The sequence below is a fragment of the Bombus pyrosoma genome, linkage group LG10 (assembly GCF_014825855.1).
Source record: "Bombus pyrosoma isolate SC7728 linkage group LG10, ASM1482585v1, whole genome shotgun sequence".
Lineage (NCBI taxonomy): Eukaryota > Metazoa > Arthropoda > Insecta > Hymenoptera > Apidae > Bombus > Bombus pyrosoma.
Window position 1 is genome coordinate 3,574,652 of NC_057779.1, and position 26,855 is coordinate 3,601,506.

The 26,855-nt window shown below is 38.6% G+C and overlaps 1 protein-coding gene across 4 annotated transcripts in view; it reads left to right on the plus strand.

Moving 5' to 3' along the window:
• Nucleotides 1–26,855, plus strand: part of LOC122572116 (bifunctional heparan sulfate N-deacetylase/N-sulfotransferase) — a 367,071-nt gene that overhangs the window by 264,434 nt on the left and 75,782 nt on the right. For all 4 annotated transcript variants that reach the window (XM_043736715.1, XM_043736714.1, XM_043736716.1 and 1 more), the window contains one exon: nt 4,980–6,567. In XM_043736715.1, the coding sequence (XP_043592650.1) occupies nt 6,395–6,567 (173 nt within the window). In that variant the 5' untranslated portion in view covers nt 4,980–6,394. The remainder of the gene's footprint in view (nt 1–4,979; nt 6,568–26,855) is intronic.

Below are 26,855 nucleotides of genomic sequence, written 5' to 3' on the forward strand. Positions count from 1 at the left end.
GCGTTCTGTACACTTTTGCACTTTCAAATTTCTAATAAATACGTAAACATCTACAGTTTAGTAACTCATCTGTGTATATTAGTAATTTCTGTATTGGATATTTGTCAGTAGACTGTAGGCTGTTACCTGTTCTGGACTATATAAATATTACATTTATTCATTGTTCTTGTCAAATACAATTCTGTAAAGTTATGGTATCTTTGTAAGATTTAGACTTTCTTTTGTCCGCTACTATATGTTGCACGCGAAGTATTTTCTGCGTCGCGTCTAGACTTCCAGAGGGAAATTGTACGCGGTAAAGAGAGGTTTTGGAATTTAATTGGCTGCGAGATTGCTGTGTCTAGATTGTAAGAAAAGGAAAAAGGGGTGCAAGTTTTTTGGAGAGAATACTCTGTGGATTGCAACAGAGATTTTGAAAGCATATTCAAACGTAAGTTCAGACGAAATGACTTTTCTTTTCTATTTTCGAAATCGTTCCTTTATCGTTTTATTGATGAATATAAATTACCACACGAAGTTAGACCTTTTTAAAAGTGCCACAAGATAGAAAAACATTTGAACTAGTATAATAACCTGTTAAAAATTATTGTACTTGCACGTTTAATAGAATACAATTAGAACATGAAAACAAATGTTATGTTATTAAGAGGTAGATCTAAGAAATGGTTATTTCGCGTGAGAAATAGTTACTACGTGTAAGAATTTTTAAAAGCATCTCTTCTAGGGAGGGTGTTGATTTCAGGGCTCTTTGTCTCGCGTCGAAAGGAACGGAAAGGTTCGGCCGCGTGGTGAGAAATAGCGGTGACAGTGGGAAATCGTTCGGAAATACTGTTTCCCGGAACTTTGTGTCCCTGGGCTCTGTCCTGAAAAAATCGTCGCTCGTTTCGCCGAAACAATGATTTATCGTTACCACATATATCCTATATGTATAATGCTTCTTGAATTTTACCATCTTACATGGAATTCATTTAAACCTAAATAAGAACCAACAAACTGTTTGATCTTTAAGGTATAACAAACTATTGACGGTTAATAATAGTACAGAAAAATAAGACGTTCACATTAATAGAATGAAATTGAACAGACTACTGATGATTTGTAGTAATCAACGAAAGTGAAACTTTCTCATTGAACGAATAATCACATTCTCATTTCAATGATCTAATTAATATTTAATAACAATTGTTATTAAATAACGAGACAAACAGGAATGAAAGAATGAACGAGCAGTGAAGCAATGTTAGTGCATATCGAAAAAAAACAAACATATTCTTTCCACAAAAAGCTTCCGATGCAATAACAAATTCTACATTCATACTTTCGTTCACCCCTTTCAACCTTTTCATTCAACCAATATACAAATTAATACACGTTAGTCTCCATTTTTCACCAATTAAAAAACATGTACGAACAACCATATCGCTTTAACCATCCTCAATTGCCATCGTCTGATTGTACATCCTGTCATCAAAAATCCTATCAAAGGGAAAAATCCAAGAAATCCGACGAAACCATCCTGTAAGAAAACGTCTCAAATGCAAATTCGATCGCATCCCTTTCGTGTCCGGTCCAAAACGAGCCATAAGCCGAAAATTTAATCGAAAACAAAAATTCCCGGTGCAAATACACACACCTCTACATATTTCGTTATCTGAATAATTCATCGCACCGCGGTAATTCTGTATCCCCTCGAAACGTACGAGGCTGAGCGGTGCTTAATTCAAGAGACACGTTTTGGCTCCCCGAGTGGGTCGTTAGTCGGATGCATCACGTGCGCGGATTTAAAGGGCGGATCCGCACGTAGGTGCAGCGCAGCGTCCCGGTTAGATTGCACGCCGCGAGAGGATAAGGGGAAGGAGGGCAAAAGAGCGCTGCTCGATCGCCGCGAAATGATCACGCGAGCTTCCGCTGATTATTCCTCCAAATGGAGTCATCTTTCTTCCGGCTTGGAGCAGCTCCGGCGAACGAACCAGAGTAGAAGGCGAAAACGTTCGTTTGTCTGGCTGAGAGAGAGTTTGGAATCGCGCAGATCCAATTTCATCCGAGGGAAAACCCCGGCTCGTTCGTCGGCTCGTTCGTCCTTCCACAAGCATATTTACAGGCACCTCGATGCACTCCAATGGCGTTTTAATCTGGCAAATGCATTCCGTTCTGGCCCTCAGGCTTCTGTCCTACTCTCTCCATCTGTCGTTTGGCTTGACTCTGATTCGTCGTTTCCTTCTTTTTGGCTGGAGCCGGTTCGCGAACTTTTTCCATCGCGAGACCAAGCCTCGTCAAACTGGAGATATGTCTGTGAAGTGAAAAAGCAATATTTTTTTTTTTTTCTTTTTTTTGAGTGAATCGTTCCACCGGACCCCTCGGCACATTTTTGCTGAATGCACCGATGGGATTTAATAAGGCGCATTTTTTAGAATACCTTTTGGCTCGTTTATCATTTCGAGAATCGGTATTGTTTGGAACGCTGGAATTTCTACGCGTGGCCTAGAAATACTTGAAATTTTGTCAGTGTATTTGTTTATGTGTGTTAAGATGGTGTCTCAGGAATGATATTGTGAACGAGATTGATCGGAAACGAATGTTTGGCTTTTTAAGAAATAAGAAATATATGAATGAATCGAACGAGTTGAAAAATCAGAGTAGTAGAATGGAGTGGAGATTTTGGGTTTGTTATACGAGGTAGTTAATATAACGTCTGTATTGATTTCAATAATAATTTCTCCTTTGTTCTTCTATCTACATTGTAGTACGTTATATACTATGTATTGTAGTAGCTTACACGACAAGTCGATAGAATTTTATTTATACATAAACGCTTAGAAAACAATATATCGATGAAAACTTAATTAATTGTTAATTATTATTAATTAATTTCGTAAACATGTGATCGAATATTATGTACGCAATTCTCTAATGAACTACGAGAGTAATTTATAAGAAGCAGTAAATAAATATTTCTTACGAGATTTTGTCCAGTTAGAAGGAAAGTAAAACGAGAGCATAAATAGCACTTAAGCGTCGAACAAATAGCAAGAAGAGCTACGTCACAAAGGTTACTACAACGATCAAACAGTCAAACTCTTGTTCAACCAATCGTTCTCAAATTTTCCCGAACTCTCGTTTCTTTCCTCTCAAATATTCTCCGCTCTCTAAAAGCTCACGTAATTAAATTCTACATTCATCCACGAATAGCAAACTCTGTTCTTATTCGCGAGAGGCGTCAGTACTCCACGGTTGGAAAAATGTTAGGTCAGCTCTCAAGGGGCACATGGAAGCGACGAACGAAGGACGATATTCTTCTCGAGAGAATCTTCTTGGCGTCGATTCTACCCCATTCGCCAACCCGGTCATCCTTCTACCCTTCGCCGGATCATTTTCAATTTATTTTCCTACCTTTCTTTCCCGTCCCCTCTTTTTTCTCTTTCTTTTTGTCCAAATCGTTCTCTGTCCTTTTCCTGCTATCCTCCAGGGGAAAGTTGAAGGGAACGCTCTCTTTGAAACGATACAGATAGTGGCGCACGGTCCCCATGACAAAGACTCGCATCGCTGCGGGGGTGGTTGATTAATGGACTTCTTGCTACGACCGATGTACGATCGACGGGAAAAAATTAGAGAGAAAAGAGACGAACCTGCGATGTTGGACCGAGTCGGTTGAAATTGCAACGCCATTCCGCGGAAGTACGATCGATTAATTGGAGTTGTCGAGCGACCTGATCGCTTCGCTTGTCGTTGCACGGTGTTTAATCGTTTTTTGATGGCGGTCTCGGGGCTGGCCTCACCGATCGCTCGATTATGTCCAGGCCTGCCTCGATTTTTGCATCCCCCTTTCTACTGGTTTATTATCGGACTCCAGAGACAAGTTACTGCACGATGATGTATCAATTATTCGTTATCGACGTCCTAGTTCTTCTGTAATCTTCGTGACTATTGGAGTCATATCGCGTCGTTCTCGGTTTCTTTTTTCTGAATTTTTCTTTCTTTTTTTACAAATGAGATTTTTAGATTCGTCGCGAGTAAATAATTGTACAAAAAAATTGGAATTCTCTGGGAATTATTTATTTTATTTTATATATCATATATTACTGTATTACTATGCTATATTATTAATATATTACTATTATTATATATCACTGATTTGAAGTTTGTTTAATTCTTTACCCTCGGTTTTGTAGTGACACTATGAACGGAGTTTTATAAAATCTCTTTTGAAAATCGGATATCCGCCGTGAAATTTTCTCACGATTTCTTATGATATTTATTCTTAGACCTGTTTAAACAAATAATCGTACTGGAATATCTTTTATATCCCGTACCATGCGTTTATCTGTTATACAGCGGTGGACAAAAAAGAAATTCTTTTTAATTCATCGTCGTGTACAACAACCACAGTACATTAATGGTGACTTTATTGTACCAAGCTTTTTTTTTACCTCGTTGAAGACAGTTATCTATGTTATATGTATTCATATTCTAAATGCTCTTGGCAATTGTAACTTTTTTTCTACAATTGTGGTGCTTTTTATACTGCTCGTCCTTTAAACTCTCTTCTATCCACCACTGCATATACGTCGTTTTACATAAATTACTTAGAAGCTGTACTGATTAACTCCAGAATAGCAATCGTCAAATATTACGATTGTTCCAAAGGTTCCTGCAATTTACCATTATTTATGTGACTTTTGGATGTAAATACTTTCAGTTCTGAGAAACTGAGAAGTCTATAGAAAGTAAAGTTAATCAATTTCGCTTCTGAAAGATTCCCGTATAAATCGCAATACGATTGTTTCTTATAAAACACCAACCGACCTACCCAATCATCCCAGTATCGATTTGTTGCCAAACGATGCAATTCTCAAAATCTTCACCCTTATTCTCACCATCTTTCTATATAAATCGATCCTTCAACTTCCGGTAGAGAAGCATAATCGTCCCGTTTGTTGTTCATCGTTCGTTCAATGGACATTCCACGTTGACTGTTGCAGAAGGAGCGAAACAAGGGGAGCCAGGAACGTAGCACGAACGAGATCGATAAGGGCGATGGGGTAACGCTCGAAAATCGTTGCAACTGGGGAGCATCGTAGCTTTCCATCGTCCCTAATTGACAGGTAGAAAGAGGGTTGAGCCACCTCGGAGACCAGGAAAGAAAGGAACGACGTGCACGACACGCGTTAAGAACAGGGTGGAGACAAGCACAGAAACTAGAAGAGCAAGAAGGTCTCGAAAATTTACGAGTGAATAGCTTCGCACGCGCGTCTACGAGACAAAAGATATCTTGAAGCAGTCGTACGCTGTAACAAATGGCGGTGCCGTGAAATCAGTTAACCGTACAACCGAAGCCAGAAGCTGAGGCCGAATTTCGCGAACGTTCCAGCCGTGCCGGCTGAAGAATTTCCAACACGGTTTCACTTGGACTTTCTGGACTTTGGAGATCCTCTCACGTTTATCTAAGGAATCTTTCTTAGTAGCGCAGAGTCGTATTTCACGATAATCGTCCGACGAAAGTCGCGATATGCTCTCGAACGAACAATATCAAGAAAATTCGTCGATACGCAGATGAGAAGAATGTCGAGGATCCGAGGCACAGATCGCTGAGAAACAAAGAAGAGTGGATCCATCGGAGGAACCTTAGCCAAATGGGTTAAAAACGACTGCGATGGACGGCGCGACCCCGTGCTGCTCGCAAAATGGTGATCGTGCTGCCGTCGTGGAAACGCAACAAGTGGCGATCTGTTCCTTATCCTTGAGCTATCATCGATGTTTTTTAAAGCACGGGTCGGATTCGATCCAGGACCCATCGCTCACGAACTGAGGTTCTAGCCTCGAGCTGACGCAACCCTCAAAAAGGAAAAAAAAAAGAAAGAAAATAAAATAAAAAAGGTGGAACGAAGAATAACGAAAGGCCAGAACTTTATTCGTATTTTCGATCGTCAATAAATATTGCGTTACGCGGGAAACGCGGAATAAATTCTTTCTGAAACGAAGAAAAGACAAAGGAAACTTTCGATTTATCGATCGGCGATTCCTCTTTCCAAAAGATCCTCGATTTTAGCTGGATAATTCTCGAAAATTCGAGATCGTGTTTGAAGATCGGATTGATGCCACGTTGATCTTCGACGAAGCGTATTCGATCGAGGTTTCGAGTGGCTCTCGCAGACAGATTCGATCCTCTCGAGGCAAGATATTCAAGAGATATCGGCGAGAAAGAGCGTGGACGACTATGAGCAGAGCCGATGCCCAACGAAAGAAGAGAATATCCTTGTTTCCGGAAGTCAGGGACTGTCGGCGCGGCTGCGACTACGATTCGGCGTGTTCACGGTCCGTTTTACGTTTCCACGGGCTGAGTAGAACGATCTAGGACTAATCTGAGAGACAAACCGTTACCTCGTCGGATGAGACGATGGTGATGAAGATTTCCGCGGTCGAGGCTGGCGTTCCTTTACTAAGCGCCGTCGGTCCGCGCTGCGTCGTCAAGCAGGCCACGGTGAAACGATGCGTCGCGGCGCTGTTGCTCGTCTCCGTCGCCAGTATATTTTACTACACGCATTACATCATCAGCAGCCCGCTGTCCAGGTGAGATTATCAAATTTTCCAACGATTTATGCTTCGCGTGAAATATACAGTCGTTTTTAAATGAACACACGTGATAGCGCATCGGAGTCGCGTTTGTTAATTAATGTAATTTTGTTTTGGATACGTCTGCTATGAAAAACGTGGTCAATTATTTAGCTCTCGCGAACTAAATCCTACGATTCCAAGAAGTTTGAGAAAATTGTGTGTTTTGTTTTGAAATCGTGGAAACTTCTTTTAGGGTCTACATAGATATCGATGTGAATTTTAAAGCGTCGTATAAAAATACATCTTCGAGGTTAAAATATCAATTATTTCTTTAATTATCTATGCTATGTTTAGTTACATAATACACTAACACACACTCGCTGTTTGATGAATAATGGAGCATAATTAGTAACGTACGAAAGATATGCTTACGTGAACAGAGCGAAATGTGTTCATAGAAAATATTCATCAAGGCAATTTTTAGATCGAGATTTAAGGGACGCGGAATATTTTATTTGACTAGAGGAAAATAAACGACCGATTGTCGAGCTGATTGCAATTTAGCGGTTTTTTTTTTTCTCATATAGAAAATTGGAAATTGCAGAATAATATGGTACGCTGCTTGTTTTACATACTTTTGAACAAAATTCGTTAGTTGAAGTATAATTCTGCCCGATATGTTAACGCTCATCCGCGTTTATTAAAAGCTATTGGAAACTCGATGAATTAAAATTCATTTTTCGAGTGGGAAAAACATTGGCACGGCAACTCTGATAATTAAAGCTTTTGATAGATTTATTAATTCAAAAACACGTGAAACTTTTTAAAAAGTGAATAAATATGTTCTTACATTTTCTTCGTAAAAATACATTGATTGTACCGAATGTTTCCTGATAATAGATCTATGTTTAAACTATAACAAGTTAAAAACGCGAGTATTAATTGATCATTTACGTTCCAACGGCGGTTTATCGAATGTAATTTATACGATCCGCAGTTTCAACTTCGTTATGCAGTTACATCGTTTGCGGTACCATCGCTTTGTCGTACTTTTAATATTATTCTATTATAATTATACCATTTTTCGTATATTTCCTATTGTGTAAACCTAAATGAAAGAGGGAATCGTCGACGTAAAAGTACCAGGAATATCAGGATCGGTTAATCTGGCCATAGAATTTCATGACCATGAGCGATAAATTGTATTTGCCACACACGAAACGTACTATTATATGTAATGAATGGGAAACGTGACAAAGATTCTCGCTAAACACCCGGGAACGATTTATTCCTTTGATACGTAATCAAATATCTCGGCCAGCGATCAGCTGATTGCGAGTTTGAAGCTCTTTGAAGTTCTTGTCGCGTGCTTGTTATCTTACTGGGGATAATTTCGGATTAAATTAAGAACGTTGCTACTGCAAAGCTTACTTTTGATTGATGACGTTTAGGATTTAAGAAATGATCGGAAGTCTGAGATTGTATAGAATTGTTCTTGCAATTGTTCGATCGATCTTCCCATTTATCAACCACCTTCCACATAATTCATCATCCACAACGAATTTTGCATACTTTTCGTAGTATTTCACAAAATCCCGTGCCCCGTTGCTCTTTTCATTTCTCTAAATTTTTATTCTACCAACGAGACAATTTCAACAGAAAATATGACATATTGGATACCTCGTTCTTCATTCGTTGGATAATTATGATATTTCATAACTAGAAACATTGAATTGCCCATTCCAAACTACGAATTTTCCCAACGTTTCACAAACTTCGTTCGTAACAAGATTCTAAGCCAACAGAGGGCACAAAGCATATTCACTTGCCCATTTCAAATCATGAATCTTCGTAAAATCTGCCTCGGCGATTGTTCATTAATTCTGCCCGTAACAAAATTGCAAATCAAGAGAAAGCGCAAAATGTTGAATTTCTATTTGGAACCATGAATCTTCCTAAAATCTGTTCTGCCGATTTGAAATCGCCCTCTGTACACTTTATCACCTCCAATGAATCTTGTAATCCTACGTTTCCCAAAATCGGTGGCCTGTTCATCCTCAATTTTCCTCAATCTTGGCAAACGATCGCCACGGCTCTCGGACTCTACCGGCTAGTTGCACGGTTAATTCGACAAGACGAATAACCCTACGGGCCGAACTATTCGTCTCGGCTCGATATGGACCCAATTTAGGTTCGGATAACCTGAAGGCAATGGCCCCGCGATTGCAAACCCTCTAGTAACAGAACAAGAGAGAGAGAGAATGGAGGGAGGGGAGAGAAAGAGACAAAGAGCTCTCTGGAAATTCCACGTTATTTCGTGGTGGTGTAATTACGTACCGCCAAATTGTTGCTGGCAGTTGCTTGACTCCTCGGTTTCCTTGGGGACCTATATCTTAATTGCGCGGTAATATAGTATGCGACGAGCCAAACTCTCCTCTGGCCAGCCTTTAAAGTTAATTACGCGTCCGGTAGTATTTGCAAACGATCGTGTTCCACACGCTCTTTCGTTCTGTTTCCATTTATGAAGTACGCTGTTGGCAATCGCTAGAATTTCGCGCCATCAGCTCTTCGTGATACACGTTTTAAGAGAGTCGACGTGTATGGTTATTTGACTAATTTGCAGTTAGATCTTTAAAGTGACGAGTAGGACCTCTAGTTTCTAATTTAGCAATATAATTTGTAATTCTTTTTAGCTCGAATTTAAGTGAATTTCCTGAATCATATTTATGACAGAAATAGTAGTTTCGATTCTTTTTTTTAGAAGGTTTCATAACTTCGTATTATATTAAGTTGTCCAAAAATAGTCTCTCTTTTACAGACCCATCTCTTACAACAACGCATCTTTATACAAACATGAAACCTAATCTGTTGAAGGTTGTAATCTTTATCTCGATAGAACAAAATGGATCATACGTAATTCGATAAAATAATATAAAACGGAAAACGTTGTGCATCCACTGTTTCTTTATAAAGCGAAAGAAACTTTTCGGACGACTTAATATCTTCATCGTTACGTTATTGCAAATAATCGCCGACTTTTGGCTGAGGATGGCTTACAACTTATCCGCAAACGCTAATTTTATTCCGTTTTCGAAAACACCGACAAATTCTAAGAATACGTGTTTAAATAGCAATTCGTCCAAATTACTGGTTGATTCAAAGCTTGCATTACAAGTTTCTAAAAGAGTTAAATAGGTTTAATTTTAGAATGTCCCGTGTAATTTGAAAGACAAGAGGAACTCTATGTAATTTTTCAATGTTAACGTCGTTCTACTTCGCACAACAGTAACAAATTCCAAGGCTGAATATCTAGAGCGTAACAGATTAAATTGGATCGTTGGTCGATCAAGTCGATCGATATCTTCAGATCGCGATTGATCGCCTTCGGCTGATCCAGCCGCCGGATGAACACGCCTTTCGGTTAATTGATATAGTGCTTTGCCTCGACACGGATCAATCTTAATAGATAACCTATGACCGTTCTGCAAGCAATTGTAGGTTCGGAGTAAACCGTCGTCAATCACGAAACCTAATACTCTCGCGTGGACATTGACATGTAATTTCGCATCGATGTGGCCAGGCTACGAATCTGTCCGTATTGCGTTCCAGCCCTTTGCAGCCTCGAGCGGTGCAATATTCCGAATCACGCTTGCTCGAAATCCTCCGATTTGCCCGAATATCGTCGAAACCTTACACGTAGTATCTACCAATTAATTCGACTGTAATATTTTAGTTAAAAGAGGAACAGTGTAATTACTGCGTGTACGAATAGAGAATAACGATTGGTACGATACAGACCTGTTTTATCGTAGGACTTTCTGTTACTTTATAATCTGAAATACTTCAGTTGCAATATTTTTTAAATATTTCAATTTAAACACCTAATCTTAAGCACCCAACGTTTGTTAAGGAACATATCTTTCCACAGTTTTTTACGGTTGATTTAACGAATTTATATTTTGCAAGCTTTTAAAAAGTCTTTTATATATCTGCTACAAACTGCTGCAAACATCTGTCACACTCTGTCAATGGAACGTCTATTATTTGGACACTGTGAGAAAATTTTAAGGCTGACTTTTTCTCGACAACTTCTTGTTTTCTTTGGAGTGGTATAGCCCATTAATCCCTGTTTCGATACCCACGCAACACTTTCGCTCAATGTTGAAGAAGGTGATGAAAGATACAGGATTAGAAGATGCTTCTGCAACAGATGCCATGCACCAAGAAGAGTGCAAGCGCATTCTCGGTCGTGGGACGCGAAATGCGGCCGGATGTTTGTCGCACGCCCAATCAGCGCCAATTCAAGCTTCTCCTCTCGACAGTTCCCTTACGTCGGCGCTAAGCCACAGACGCATGTCGTCGCGTCTTCTTCTGCGACACGACGCGTGACGCATCTTGCTGCCGAGCTGGCAATTCGAAGAAAATTGGAAACGTCCAGTCACCAGATCTGTGAATAGGCCTATTTTCTTCTGACATTGACATTTTGGTCATATTTCATTGTCGCTCTCGTGCAATCTTTCACGATACTTGTGATCGTTGAATTCCGCGTGGTTGCGAACGTAGGTGAGAAGGTTTCCTGTATTTTTAAAATTCTATTTCGCCACTGTTGTTCAATTTTCAAGAATTTTTTCATACGAATTTAACATCACATTGAAAGTTTCTTCGTTTATGAAATGGAGAGTATAATTTATTAATCTGAATAGATTTATTGTAATAAAGTTCAAAGCCTAGGACAATCCTTGTTGGCCTAAGTGCAACGTTTAGATTTCCTTCTTTTCTTAGCTTGTTATCTATGTTGCAGTGTTTCCAATGTAAATTTTGTAGCTCACATGTATACTAAGTTTTACATTTCTATATTATATTACAATATATTTGTACTGCGAGAGAGTTATCATAACTTATCACATGTATTATTACATTAACTTGCTAAATTACACCAAGCATCATAATATATCTCAGGGAAAAGTTTCAAAGTTTTTGCCATTTAGATCGCCCACAACTGACCTAATGGAATTCGCTTAACGATATATACGCACGTCATGAAACATTTCTGACTAACAAAACAAAATTATTAAATCATGAATCACGATCATGCGTCATTCGCGACCTTCCATAGTTGATAGTTGATAGGGAATCGTTAAAGAGCTATATATTGCGTTCTGCCGAAAGTTTGAACAAAGCGGCGAGAACAGTCTTCGAACTGGAGTTTCGATGAAGTTCATCCACGAATTCACGCGAGATGGAGAAAGCCCATTAATTTCGTTCGACGAAACCGCAACAGCGGCTTTACAATATGGTGCCTCGCGAGCGAATACATTGCGTACAGGACGCTGCGGTGCGCGAAACTTGGAAAAGTTGAATATTTCGGTGTGTTCCGACCGACATTTATGCTCCAAGTTTACACAACTCGATATTACCTTGACAAGACGGATGTTCGGAATAATCAAACTTGGCGAACAACCGCGATGAATAATGTATCGCTTTCGATATGCGTGCGCGCGCCCTCGTTTTCTAATACGTTTCCGATGACACTCTGTTCACAGGCAACTATTTAACGCTAGCTAGAGTTAGGAAAGATATTTTTTCGAATTGCTGGTTTTTTAAATTTCTAAAAATAATTCCACTATTTCTACTCCTTTTTCCCCCTCGAGACACACTGCACAGAGTTCTGTTGAAACGTCCAGCACGAGAATTACCAAATATTTCTCCGAACTTTTTATTTTTACAATTTTTAACATTACGTAATTGTTCTAATGTTGATACGTTTCTGATAACACATCGCGCGTTTAGAAGGAACCACCGAACGTTGAAACGTTGAACAATAGAAACATCGAACACCTTACCGGACCTTTTGTTTCTGTAATTATTACCTTGATCAGAATTTTCTATAATAATGAAGTGAAAAATTAACGAAGACAAATCAATTTAAAATGGATCGATTTCAGTCCTATTAAGTACGATGCAACTGACTTTTAACGGGAATAAAACGTTGCATTAAAATGTAAAGAGATCCATAAATAGATTACCTTGAACAAAATTGATGTCGATTTTTATTAAAATAGAATCATTGTATCATTTCAATTTTAAGGTTAGCAGGTTAAGAAAGCATATTTATACTTAGAAGGGCTAAAGGAGTAAGATTGATTTGCCTTTATTAACTATCAAGCCCATAATTATAAAAGTTTCTAGGTGAGGGATGACCTGGTTAACAAGTTAATTATAATCATCTATGTGCATACTATAGTTAGGTATACATTGCAGGTCGGTTCTAGTGTTAAGAGAGTCAAAATTAGATTTAAGTGATTAGCTTTGATTATTCTTGAACAAAGGGACGAATCGTGTTAACTACACGACTCACTTGAGCTTATGGATAATTAAAATTCATATAATATACTCGAATAAATCCTAAGAATTTCACCGGTTAGCGAGATAATAGGTAGATCTCTTTATTAAATTTTATGTATACCAAAAATTTCAATATTTTCATTTAATTACTAATTTTATTCCATTACGTGAGACCAGAAGAATTTTAGATTTAAAAAGTAAGTATTTTAAAATACCTTAAAAATAAAATATATGTAGGTACTTCGGTCCAATAATAATTGCATTCATTTGAATACGATATTGAGACAATGTGTTCCACTGATATATTACTTGTTACATATATTCGTTCCATTTTCTTCGTTTATATGGTAACTGTGAAAGTAGAACGAATTTATGATAGTACCGACTACATCGATCAGTTATTTTCGTTTAAAAATACAATTCTCTATGGGAGAATTGCAATTGTAGAAAACAAGCAAGTTGGCAAAGTATCGTTCGACTGAAATATCGAATACTCTCAATATGACAAGGGCAACAGTTTGAAGCCGGATGGAAACGATACTTTCCGGACAAACATAATTCTCCAAGTTCTGCAAATTTCGGTATGTTTGTTCCTCCAGTAGTCTAATATCCTGCGGAGCAGTGTAGCTATTGTGTATCTTTCGCACGAAGAATAATCGCAGCAGATAGGAGAAACGGGTCGATATCTCATCCGTATGTAATAACACCGTTAATAATTTCTAATAACAGAGATAGGAATCGCGAAGGTTTCCAGAATACAAATGAACGTTTCGATTAATTTATTTCTCCTTACGATTAGATATTTTTATATCAGAATCGTTTAATTTATTTTATTTGGCGATTCCTTAAACTGCCAAATTATTCTTTATAAACACATCATCACGGATTAATTATTTATCCATCCTCGCTCTTATGTAATTTATTTTTGTTTCTCTTTATACAGTTATACTTCACAAATTCACATATCCGCTATTCAATCACGCTTTCCCCTTAAAAAGAGGACCATTTTTACGTTCCTATAGACACGTGATTGAAGCCGAATCAAAAAGTTCATTGAACTCTAAACTACACTTTGCAGGATTAAAAGAATTCTCTCGTCATTGCGCTTATACTGTACATGCTCGTCTATTAACCATTCCATCACATTCATTTGCCATACATTTTATTTTTATCTGCCTGTATACACGAACGCAAGATTCAAATGGAAAGTAATTCTGTCCAATTCTAGAAATTAGAAAATTTCCAAATCGAACTCTGCAAAGTTAGGAAAGTTTCTTTACCGTTATACTCTTTCTCGATAAATTCACGTATCAACTATGCAAATCATACTCACCCCAATATACACCGTTTGTTGCGAATTATCGACTAAAGAGCAACCGGTCAGGTCAAACCGATCGGTCGATATCGCGTACCTCGAATGACTTAGCGCTCAAGGTGGAGGAGGTTTAATTGACCGAGTATTACAGTGATCTAGCACCGTATTTGCACTTGTTGTATAAAAGTAACGTTGATGTTATGAACACGGCGGTGGTAAGATCTTGTTGGGAGCGAAGTATTTCACCCGCAGGGTACGATGTCTGACGATGAACTGTCCTCCTACGTTGCTGATTCTCCCTACCAGCCGTTGGGTTTCGTCTGTCCATTGTGCCCTTCCGGCTGGACTTTTCCCGGGGATTTTTACCTTACCTTGGAGTCATTAGGTTTACAGCTCGGGGAGGACATGTAATTCGGAATTTCCTAAAGAAGGGAATGGGTCTGTTCGTGCCATAAACGGACGGCCAGTCAAAATTCCGAACACCGTTTCTACTCGTCTTCACGCACGCCCGATCAAACGTAACGGAAAACTCGTTCAATCTCGAAAATCAAGAGAATTTTAAACTACGTTTATCAGAATGAAGAAAATATCGCTCACCCTTGGACAATCCGTTTATTTTTCATTGCACGAACACTGTTCAAATCCAATTAGAAAAACCAAAGACGTCGTTTGATTCGAAAAATTAAGAGTATTTCCGAAGTACACTCTTAAGAGGTCCGTTTAAAATCCTCTTACATGCAGAAACGCAAATTCTTTCTTGCTCCAATTCCCGTTGAACCGTTCGCTTCAAGTGACTCGAAGCCCACCAAAGGGAATAAAGATCCTTCTATCGGGGAACTCGAGCGGAACTTCACCCCTGCTCCGGCTTCTTTCCGCTATTAACATGTTCTTCGGAAGGAATTCATCGAGCCACGGAATCGCCGCCTTTTTCACCAATCGCAGCACGAGTTCCTCGCGATCCCTGGCATTCCAGCGCGCGTTTCGCAGACGCAATCGGCCCGTAATTACGTTCAAGGGAAAAACGTGTCTGCGTGGCTCGGCGCGCAATATCTGGCCCCGTTGCCTCGCTTTTTATCCACTTTCAGCTGGTTCGCGCGTGTGCACGCGCGCTTCTCCGCGTCGCAGCGGGGAAAAGCGCGAAGATCCAGGCCTCGTTAACGATGCCAACGGCCGCAAAAAGTAGATGCGTTCCGTCATGCAGTGTCACTACGTTTTCCAGACCGAGTATTTATAACGTCTACGGCATTTGCCAAAGTGACGCACTTTATCCGAAGGATTTTTCATTTTTCTATTTAGCATTTATGGGAAATTGTAATTCTAGTCGTTTGTTAATTCAGTAGGATAATTTAATAGGTTACTGATCAGGTTGTTTTAAGGCTAAGATATGGCCACGAGGAACGATCGTTATTAATTGTGTTAGGCAAAGTAGAATTTCTTTTCATATTCAATGTAATTTTATTACTTTTTTTTTCTATTCCACGCTTTTTATGGATTAAATGTAGCAAAGAAAAGAGAGATATTTAGAGAGATGCAAAGGGCAAGAACAAGCGCGGAGATCAGCCGGGATACGTGTTATGAGTAAGAATATATTTGCAAATTATTTTACTGAAAACGAACGACAAAGAAAGAAGAACGACATTTCTTCGCTAGAAGAGAAAGGAAGGAAGTTGAGATATTACAAAATTATAAAAGTTTTGAAGAATTTAGTTATTCGGACAGTTTTTCTACTTAAGAAGGGCAAGTGAATGTTTGAAGCGATAGTAAGAAGTTGAGAGGAAGATAATGGAAAGTGTTCATTGTTTGGAGATGTTTGATGTAATTTGTAAGTAGGAAAAGAGGGATTTCGTTGCGGTGAATTGCCAAGTTGTTCTCGAAGACATTGAAGTCTCGTGACTAAAACTCGTAAGCTCTTGTATCTTGATTCTCTTTAATCTGTCTTAAGCCGATGCTCTTGTACACCAGCTTTCAAACACTGATTGCAAAATTACGGTATCTTTCCCATCTCCTTTTCCATTTCCTATACCCGGTACTTTACCCTTTGTGTATTTGCGATAACCAGGTCTGTAGGGAAAGGAATTATTTTTTAGATTACTTGCACTCGTATATAGTTTTTAATCTTTTGTTGGGTAATTCTTTATAATTGTTCCTTGTATGATATCTACTAATCTAAAAGGCAGAATTCATATAATATCATCGCACGTTATATATCACAGGCCACACCATAATATGTCCAGCAGTCTATCTGAGTAGTAGTGTCTCGTACCCCTCATAATTTTATTTCTCCATCTACACGTTTGTGATACTTCCATGAACGATATGATATTTTGGTAAATTTCTTAAAATTTTTTATGAAACATCATCTTGAAAGTGAAACAATTAATCACAATTGAAGAAAAATCTCAGATTCCGGCGCCTCCATAATCAGACTTCCTCGCTATTCTCAATCCTAAAATTGTGAAACTGCATAATGAACTCGACGAATTCCCTCCAACTTGGAAAATCCTTCAACCTTCTACCAAGACAAAAGACTGACTAGGAACGTTCCTCGGCAAATTCGAGCGTTTCAATCCGGAATTCTATCAAAGTTTCGCGTTAATCCAGCTTTGATAGTGCCAGGATGGCGGTCCATTCGACTGTGGCAAACGACACACGCCAGTCACGTAACAGTAACGTCGGCAACGTGACGCATTTCTGGATCAGTTTGCCGCGGAACAATGTGCTCTCGGATCACTGGCCCATTAACATTGTCCTGTTGCTCTTGGAGGGTCTGCGTGAGAAGCGAGCCCAATTCTGTCAATTCTGAGGCCAGTCCACGAGGCTACTCAACAGAGGCCTGCGATGTTAACTTGCAACTCTCATCGATTCCGGTGTAAATATACCCGGCAACATGTATACGACCGTGCAGGATTTCCGTTACGCTAGATATACCGCGTGTAACACGAATCGTCGAGGAACGAGACTGTACAAAGGGAACGGCCGTTGCTGCATACTTCGATACACAGAATACAGCTTCATGGGAACCAGATAACCTTCTCGAAAGAATTAATAGCTATCTTGTGAACGAGCTGTTCGAACGATGGAAGGAAATTGCGAGGCCTTATGATCGAACTGTATTTTGTATGAGAATATTGTGTATGAGATATACAGGGTGAATTGGTAATAAGTATAAACCTTGCAAACACGAGGTTCGTCTAATATTGCCCTACTTATGGTTTTTATTATTAATTTGTATTCCTACGTATGTTGTACGTCTCAATTGTAAAAATTTCTAATTAGTCTCCAACATGGTATTAGTTTAGTAAGAAAATTTGTGGACTAAATTGTTTCGTCGACTGTTAGCCGATATCGTGTGCGTTTTGAATTATTTTGTACTACCTATATGCATATTTCATATAATTCAACGGGTCCTGCACGGCGATCAATACACGAACGTTTTGATTGATCTAAAGTATAAGTCTGATTCTATACAATTCGATCTCTCTCTCTCTCTCTCTCTCTCTAGTAGCAACAGAAAATATTTTTACATGCCTTCATCTTCTAATGAAGCGTTTCTTTTTATGATGCTCTGTATTTCACAGAAATTTTCGTAGCCGCATGGACGTACTACTAAATGATACGAGATTTAATATACTTGAATCTAAGTGATTAGATACTATAATAAATACAACATGTAGAAATGCTTCTTGTTGTCATTGAATGTATTAGAAGTTTTTTCTTCTATCGTTGAAACAAGAACGACTTTGTAATGCGAAAATTCGAGAAGCACACTAGGGTCGATCATAAACCGTTTATGGCTCGAAAAAGAATCCCCTCGATCAATAGCGTGACAAGCACCAGCAAGCCTTACAAATCTGGTGGACACACGCGATCGTACGAGATTATCGGACCTCCGGGTCATAGGGTAAGTTGTCTATGGCTAATCCACGATTTTCGCTCATCTACCGAGCGAACGACAGTAATACATCCACAGGGAACCCTCCAGGCGCACTTCGATGAATTATCCGCAGCGTGTAACGAACATGCTCGTTTCCTACCCGCGTTTCACCAGTTCTCGATATACCTGTGTCCACAAATATCGCTCTAAAGCTTCACTGCACGAGAAGCTCCATTGAAAACGCCGTCGTCTGGAATCCGGAACCTCGACAAAGCTTCCCACGCGAGCGTGAAAGCTTTCAGCGTATGGACTTTGACGAATCAGCCAGGATATCGCGCGAAAACGGTCCAGGACGACGCTGTACTAAATCATCGTGGAATTAGAAGATACACGGCGTCTCCTCGATAGATGGGTTGAAATGTTAAACGATGTTAATGGCAAGAGTAGGAATTTTTAATACTAACACGTGTCTTTTAAATTCTGGTATTTGTATATATTATTTATTATTTCAATACTATGGTTTTTTGTACGGCGTTATGGGGTAGAGGGGGTGGCAAACGATGCGAGTGACAGGAGTGAAAATTTTTAGTTGAATGAGAAAGCGTGTTTTCGTTAATTTTGTTTTAAAATAAACCAAAATTAGATTTCCGCCCTACACGAACCTTTTCCGTGTACTACTCGACACATTAATACTCATTGAAATATTTCAATAAAATTTTCTCAGATATTAAATATAGTCGTGAAATTTCAGGATGATTCTATCTCGCGATAGAAATAAAAGACAAATTAAATTATTTTTGTGTTAATAATTTTTTTACTGTATTTCACATAAAATTTAAATCGTTTGTCGGTAAAAAGAAAGTTCTTTTATTTTATTGATACTTCAATCTTCAGCCACAAAAAGATCTTTTTATTTTTTCGGTAATAGCATCGTTTACCATTTTAATGTTTCAATTCTATTCGCCCCGAAGGAAGAGAAATTCATCATGCAGGGACATTCTGTGCGCCACAAGACTGTCTGGTATTTTGCCTGGAACGTAAGACACGCTGGTGATAAGAGCACGGATGAATCGGTGGAAAAATTGGACGGTCACCAGGGTCGACGAAGTTGAATGTCTGTTAATAAAGCCCTGGCTGATAAGATTCGTTGGTGGTCCGGTCTTAGGGATTGAAAGAGATTCAACCGTTGATGAAAGAATTTTGGGAAGGGATACGTTACGTTGGAAATTGGAAACCTTAAGCCCTTGAAGAAGCAAAAATGACTGGATTTGAAAAGATCTTCGTAGAGAAATTAATAAAAGATTTAGTTCGAGGATATTTTTAGGATATATCTGTTCGTAATAATTTATGAATATTTTAGAATATTTGAGAAAATGGTAAATCTCTATGCGATAATTTTTTTAATCATCTGGAAAAAGTTGAATTCGAAGCTTTGGACGTGTTTGAATTTCGTAGATTATTTAGGTCTGTTTAGGATCTCGGCAATCTTTGATCTAATTCCATTAAAACCGAAGATCAAAGGGCTCTCAATCTCCGAGAGCTTTTAGAAGGGTAATCTAAATCGCAGATATCAGTTGGTCTCTAATTCGGCGACTCTTTGAACTCATGGCATCAGTACGAAACTATAATGGAATTAGAGTTTCGTTTCTAAATCCGTCACGCATCGAGATTCAGATCCTTCGTGCCTAAATCCATTAAAACTTGGCCTGTGTCGCTGATCTATCTAACTTTATCTTGTTTCTAGTTGCACTCGCTAGTTTCTAAATTCACTTTTTATTATCCCGTTAACTAAAACTATAGCATCATAATGAATCAATAAGTCATGCAAATAATACCGTGATATTACGTGGTGGCAATTAACGAAAGGATGAGAAGTAATTCACTTGTGTTTAATTTATTTCGATGAATCGAGAATTTTTCATTTCTACTTCCTACAATAATTAACATTACTCTTCTGTGATAAAGTAAATACAGCGAATACAGGTAAATTATTTAGAGGATAACCGAAATCAGGAATAGTAATTTAAAAAGATATATTCTTGTTTCGAATCGAAATCGATGAATAATGATCGTCAATTGTTTCGATTTCTTTTTCCTTTCCTTTTTAAATATGAATCTTCTATTATTATTTATTTAGTCTATTTATTTATTTATTATTTATTCAACTTATGCCTACAAATTATTGCAACTTAAGCCTACACACTATTGTCACTTTGGTCTTTTTGCCTCCTTGCTGTGCTACCTTCCTGTCATTCCACCCCTTCTTGTATTGCCTTTACCCTTCTTTTCTCTATTATCGCTCTTAGGTCCATTAGTCCTTCCCCAGTCCCATTCAATATTTTTTCCATTTCCTTTGCTCCTCCTGTTATTTCACATTCTTCTAGTACATGTCTCAGGTCTTCTTCTTCCCTTCCACATAATCTGCACCTTCTTTCTCCCTCCTCTTTCCAATGTTCTTTCGCTTCGGTCTCGTTTCCACACCTGAATCTGCCTATAATTTTTCTGTCCTTCCACTTCATCCTCCCTTCCAAAATATGAGTCTTCTATATCGTAGCAATTTTCTATAGCATCGAATGATCGTTAAGAGTTCATAATACGGAGTTTCAAAAATTCTATTCCTTATTCTCCATTGACTTTAACGAAGCATAGTGTTTTGTACGAAAGAGATATACTTGCAAAAGATTGACATAACTTACGGCAGAGTACACTAGGGCGTCAATCTTCTACAACGTCAGACAATCCATAGATAATAGTTGATGGAACACAAAGTTCACAAAGTGCCGTTCATCGAGTTCGACGAACTATAGTTTCCTATAGATATTATATAAAGTATCCTACCAAAATATCAACGTCACAGTATTGTAGATTGTAGCGTCAATCTTCTATAACATCAGATAATCCATAAGAGGCTATATACCGTTAAAATTTCTCCAACTTTAATCTTTCCAAGTATATCTTTGGAAATATCTTTCTTCGAAATATTCGTTCGAAAACATCGACGTTTTGTAGAATAATTGTCTGGCAACGTAATCTTATTCTACTTAAACGACGTTTGGTAGTCTCGCTGGTTCTTATGCTTGCGTATTTTGTTTTCATCCTGATTTTCTGTCGGTAGAGTAGGTTTTTAATTGAAAATATATTATAATAAAGATATATAAATATTTAAATTTATCAATTTTATAGTGATAATGCATTAGACTTAGAAGATTTAATTTTGAAAATTAAACTATCACGAATTTAAAACTTCTTTTAATAAATTATTTCTTTATAAATTATTCTGACAAATTATTTTTATACAACTGTCTCGAATTAATTTAGGATGTCAAAAAGTCAGTTGATATTTTATATGTGTCATTTTCTCTATTTAATTTCGGCTTCTACGACCTGGAAATGGACTTGGTTTTGCAACTCACACATACTTGTATCTTTCACACACCTAGTTTCATACACGCAAAGTTTATGAAAGTAAGTCTTCTTATACGTATATGTACATATACCTGTTTGTATTATAATTTAAAGTTCTCCTAATACCTGTATCTCTGTAAAAACTGTAATATGGTATCACACGTTTACATTTGCCCTAAATTATTCTCATTTATATCTGTTACAACGGTTTATTATGAAGTTATTTCGCTAATGAAAAGAATACAACTATCTTTAGAGACTCTAAAACTCAGAGATAAAAGAGATAATTACAAGCTCCGAGTCGCTACTCCTACATTACCGTCCTGCTTTAGTGAGTACTAAAATTCTGCATACTTTATGCGTTGCTACATAAAACACCCTCTTCTTTATTAAATGTCTCGTAAACATTTCGATATCCACAACTTTAACAATATATCAAACATTCATTTCATAAAAATCATTGCAATTTTTTCATTTGCATGTGCACCATCTTTTACGACGCAAATACTTTCAATAAAAATATCTGTTCCAACACGCTATCCAGCGCCCTTCTTGTTTTCCTAAAGCTTTTGTTTAAACGTTCAAGAAAAGAAAAAGCAAAAAAGGCTACGTGTCAGTTGTCGACAAAGCTTTATTATTAATACGAATATTTAACAAAAAACGGACCATAGTTATGTTACATTGACTCGCTGCTTAGCAGCGTTTGTGACACAACTGAGAAAATTTGAAATTTTGCGTCAGAGGGCAAAATTATTACCCATGTCGCTATGAACCTTAGCTACGTTAGTATTACAACAACACCTGCTCGTCTTCAGTTGTTTTCTGACGCTACAAGTGAAAGGTTGTACTACTTTCGCGAATAGTGACATATCTTGCGTTAAGTCAGCCTTATGTGAGTCGTTGAAATTGACTCACGAAGAATTCTTCGTAAATTTGAAAAAGCCTCTCTGCCTTAAAATTTTCTCTCTTTCAATTGTACCACTGTCGCTGCCAAGCAACAAAATGTAGAAAATAGAAAGCGATACGGAAATGATTATCATTTTAATACAGAGCACTGAATTCTGTAGAAAGGCACATCTCTTTAAAATTTCTTCGCGTCGAATCACGACCTCGGCACGAATCTCTCCATTTGTCGCTATCATCATCCTGTTATTGCCTCTTGATCGCTGGTACTTTGACCAAAATCCTTGAGACGTTCCATGCTGGTAAATTTAACGCTCGCACGCGCACTATCTGACACTCGCCGCGATGCAACTAATGTGCGAGCTGATACTGAAACTGCAGCCGCCGTATCCGGCGGATCTTCGAGGCTCGTCGCAATAATCAGTAATATATGTGTGTGGTGCAGCGATCCTGATAGGCGCGGATGAATGCGCGATATTACGCTCCTCGTGCCGTTTGATACTAGCGCGACAATGAACGTGCACGCCATTGTCCGACTGATTCTATTTTCTTTATGATACTTCGTCGTTGTTGACGATAAAAGAATTTTTATTAGAATAAGAATTTACGAGAATATCCAATTGAAATAGATGAATTGATTTTTGCGATAACATTGCGAGAAATTCAATTTAGGACGTAGCAAGCTCTAAATTCGCCGCGAGTGGATTTTACTGAGCGATATTGAATTTAGAATATTTAAACGGACATTAATTGACGTCCTGTTCCAATTAACGAAGATCTACCGCATATTTCGACGAGAATTCAATTTAGCACACGTATTTTGGGCGTCTTATATATTTTTATGTTCCCCAGCGATAATATAAATGAATACGAACGAACTCTTCGATCTTGTGGTTCTTAAATGATCACCGAGGGATATTTATATCGCCTGATCTTCGAATCCTTATATTAAGATTAAAGTCGGAATTCAGATTGAATTTCGTCGTAAATATACTCGTGTTTGTTGCATTTGCTCCATAAAACATAGCATCACGTTAAATCCAGCGATTTACGGCTTTCAAATAACCGGTTAAAGAATGATTCTCTTAAAAATCTCTGAATTATTCCATCCTTTTCATTTCTATTTTACGATATACTTCGCTCTGTATGAATAAATCATCGGGAAACTTGCTAATACCTTTACAATTCTCCATTGAAAACGATCCAGACCCTAAATTCTCACCTTGATTCCCCGCCACTTTCTGATAGATTCCCTCGCATAGAAACTTTACGAGCATCTCTGGTGAAAGGAGACGAGCGAAGATAAAAATAGGCAACAACCTGGCCCAATAATTGGACTGCTAATCAATAGAATGCGATCGTTAGTCCGTGATGAACCGTTCAAGGGAAACGATGCAATTTATACAGACGCGCTGCTATCAGCGCCCACACGCGCCTCCTCTGCTCGTACACGCGCGTCCCCGTCCGGGCACAAAGAATTATTGGCTTCCATTTCGCTGCACGGTTATAGCAGTTGCATCTGTCCATCGTCCAGCGGCTTCCTTCCACCCTCTAGTCGCAATCCTCTCGTCTGTGCACGCTGTACATCAACTCGACACAATTCGAAACGTATCGACCTGTGCTCTAACGTTCTCTCTGTCTCTCTCTCTGTCTCTCTCTCGTTTTAACCCTTTTTCCAGTCGTTGGCTTGCTTTCGATCGTAGAAGGGCGAGAAAGTCGTTTTTGTCGGCTAAAACCCTTCGCCAAGGCCGATTCATCACGAACGTCCGACAAAAAGTCGATGGAGGATTTTTCAAAGGAAAATCCGCGCCGCAGCCCGAAGCGTACATCGTTACTATTGTACGAAATATTTATGACCGGTAGATAGGTATACGTCGCATGGATTATAGTAGTGCATTTGGTAGGCAAGAACTCGTTCGTTGTTGTGTATGCGATTCGAAAAGCAGGTGCGCATTGTACGAGAGATATCGATTGGGATTTTGAGCGCCGGGATCTTTCTGAGTTCGGAAGTTAGAATGGAAATAATTTAGGCTAGAGTTCGAATTCTGTTTCATTCGTTTTTGACGCGTATGGAATATTTTGAACAATTTGAGAATATACGTATACAAATTTCATTAATTTTCCGGATACATGAAAATTCATCGTGTGTATCGATTTTGATAATGGTTTACCGAGTACGAACAAATTGAGACGAAGTATCTATCAAATGCAGCTTGAATTACACACAGTTAACAGGCTACTACCTGAACAACTAATTTCAACACATTGTGCGTTCTTTGTAGAAACAACAGAACAGCCGATGAAAGTACACGTGTTTTTTGAAACATTTCTATTTATACTCATATCTATATACTCTGTTCCAAATATTCTGATACTGCGATACTTTAAAGCATTCCGATATATTCTGTAATCTGTTGTTGCATGCGCTCAAGGGATTAGCTCGTGTCGACCTTTTCAAAATCTCTTGTACACAATGATCAGTGTACCCCAACACAAACCTACATCGATCATTTCCTATTCAATTCTTGGATTTCTCGCAAAAACCAATCTTATCCTTCATCCTTCTTCATTTCCCTAAAAAATCAATCTTACCCATTCTCCGGGCTTCCAGAATCTGCACACACCTCTGTCACACAAAGCAGCCTCTTTATCTTCTCTATCTCTCCCCGGAGAACTGTACACCGTTCCATTCCACGATATCTTTATCTTTCATAGAACGTTAACGACGAACGCGACGTCCGCTGGAAGCCGATTATCCGCGATTTTAGCTTGCATATCGCCGTATTGGTGGAAGGGTGGATTTCTACCTTTGAACGTGCTCGTCCCGTGCTTCGAATGATACACGTTGATACTCGAAGCGTTTTTAGGTGCTTAGGTATTCAAACAGCGCGGCGATTGGTCGCGGCGCGATCGTCGAGGCACTTATGGATGTAAACGCGGCCGATATGCAACGTGGAGGGTTGGTCCTTTCCACCGATAACCTCGTCCTCTTTCGCCGTTTCGAGCACAACTTTGCATTATCGGCACGTCGCCGGAATCGCGCTTATCAAGCAGCCCGTGCAAGCTGATCTCGCGTTAGTCAACCGGTCGAGAGCGCGTTGATTAAAAGGCTTTTAATCGCCGAGCAATCGATAAAAAAGCGCAGACGAACCGACTCGCGAGATTCTGTGGAAATCTTGTGGAAATTTTCGGCAATCGTGCGTCTTGATAAGGATCGAAATATTTAGGATGGAATCTTCCGGTCCGTCAATAGGTTCTTTTTCATTTTTTGAATATTTTTCCGCGTATAATCGCTCGCAGACTTGTATGCGAACACGCATGCTTTACATTCGTCCAAAACTATATTGAATTACATACTTCGTACTTTCTTATCTCGGAAACGGTATCGTTAGCTACACCATTTTGTGATATAACATTTCTAACATGGTTTCACATGATATATCAATCTTTTCAAAAATTTCTGAGGGAAGTTTCGCCGTAATCATCTTGGCAACAGCTCGAATAAATAAATAAATAAATAATTAGAATTCATCAATTCCCCTCATTATTTATTTTTCGTTTAAATCATATGAGCTTAGATAAATGAATTCAATCGGCAAAGAGTCAGTCGATCGGTCTTCCATTAAAAGTTCGTTCGAAGAAATGAACTTCTACTGTACTATGATAAAATAAGTGAATAAAAGAGCGGATTCTTCGATCCGACTACTATGATGACTTGATTTTATCTTTCAAATGAACTATATGATTGTGTAAGTAGATATTTGTTTTTGATAAGAGGATTGCTTACAAGAATAAACTATTCGACCTGACTACTATGCTGGTTTTATTTTAAAACGCAAAGATACGACGGTTAAAAAAGCTTTGTGAACTGTGTGACCGTCCTCGGCTGGTAGATTTCTCCAAAGGTGGAAACTATATGCAAATCTTCTGATCATCATCGACCCTCCCTCAATCTTTACGGGATTATAAGCAAGAACGTAGATTGAATTATTTAATTACTACAGCGTATTATTAACACGAACATTGTTAAGATTTTATTTCATACAAACAGCATTAAGAAGGAGTACAAACGTGTCATTTACTAAATAATCATTTCCACGAATTTTCTGAGAACTCTAAAGATACTCGAGTGAAGGCTCAGAGCTGTCATAATCGAAGCGACAGTGCCTGATTGTTCTTGATCGCGGCGACTCGGTTGATCCGCCGTTTAAAGGGCGAAAAGCGTTCTCAATGTACGCTCAGATGTTGTCCTAAGCTTCTTTTCTGCGACGCTGCAAGCGGATTACCGTCGAAAAGAATTATCCGACTGATCTCCGTGAAACCTTGCACGCTGCTGCAACCGTCTCGTCCGTGCTTTCTAAGCGGACGCCACCGTGTAATCTTTAAGCGACGTAGGGATCGGTAAACAGCGAAATAAATTAACGAGATAAAGCGATGCTTCTACTTGCCGCGATTCCCTTT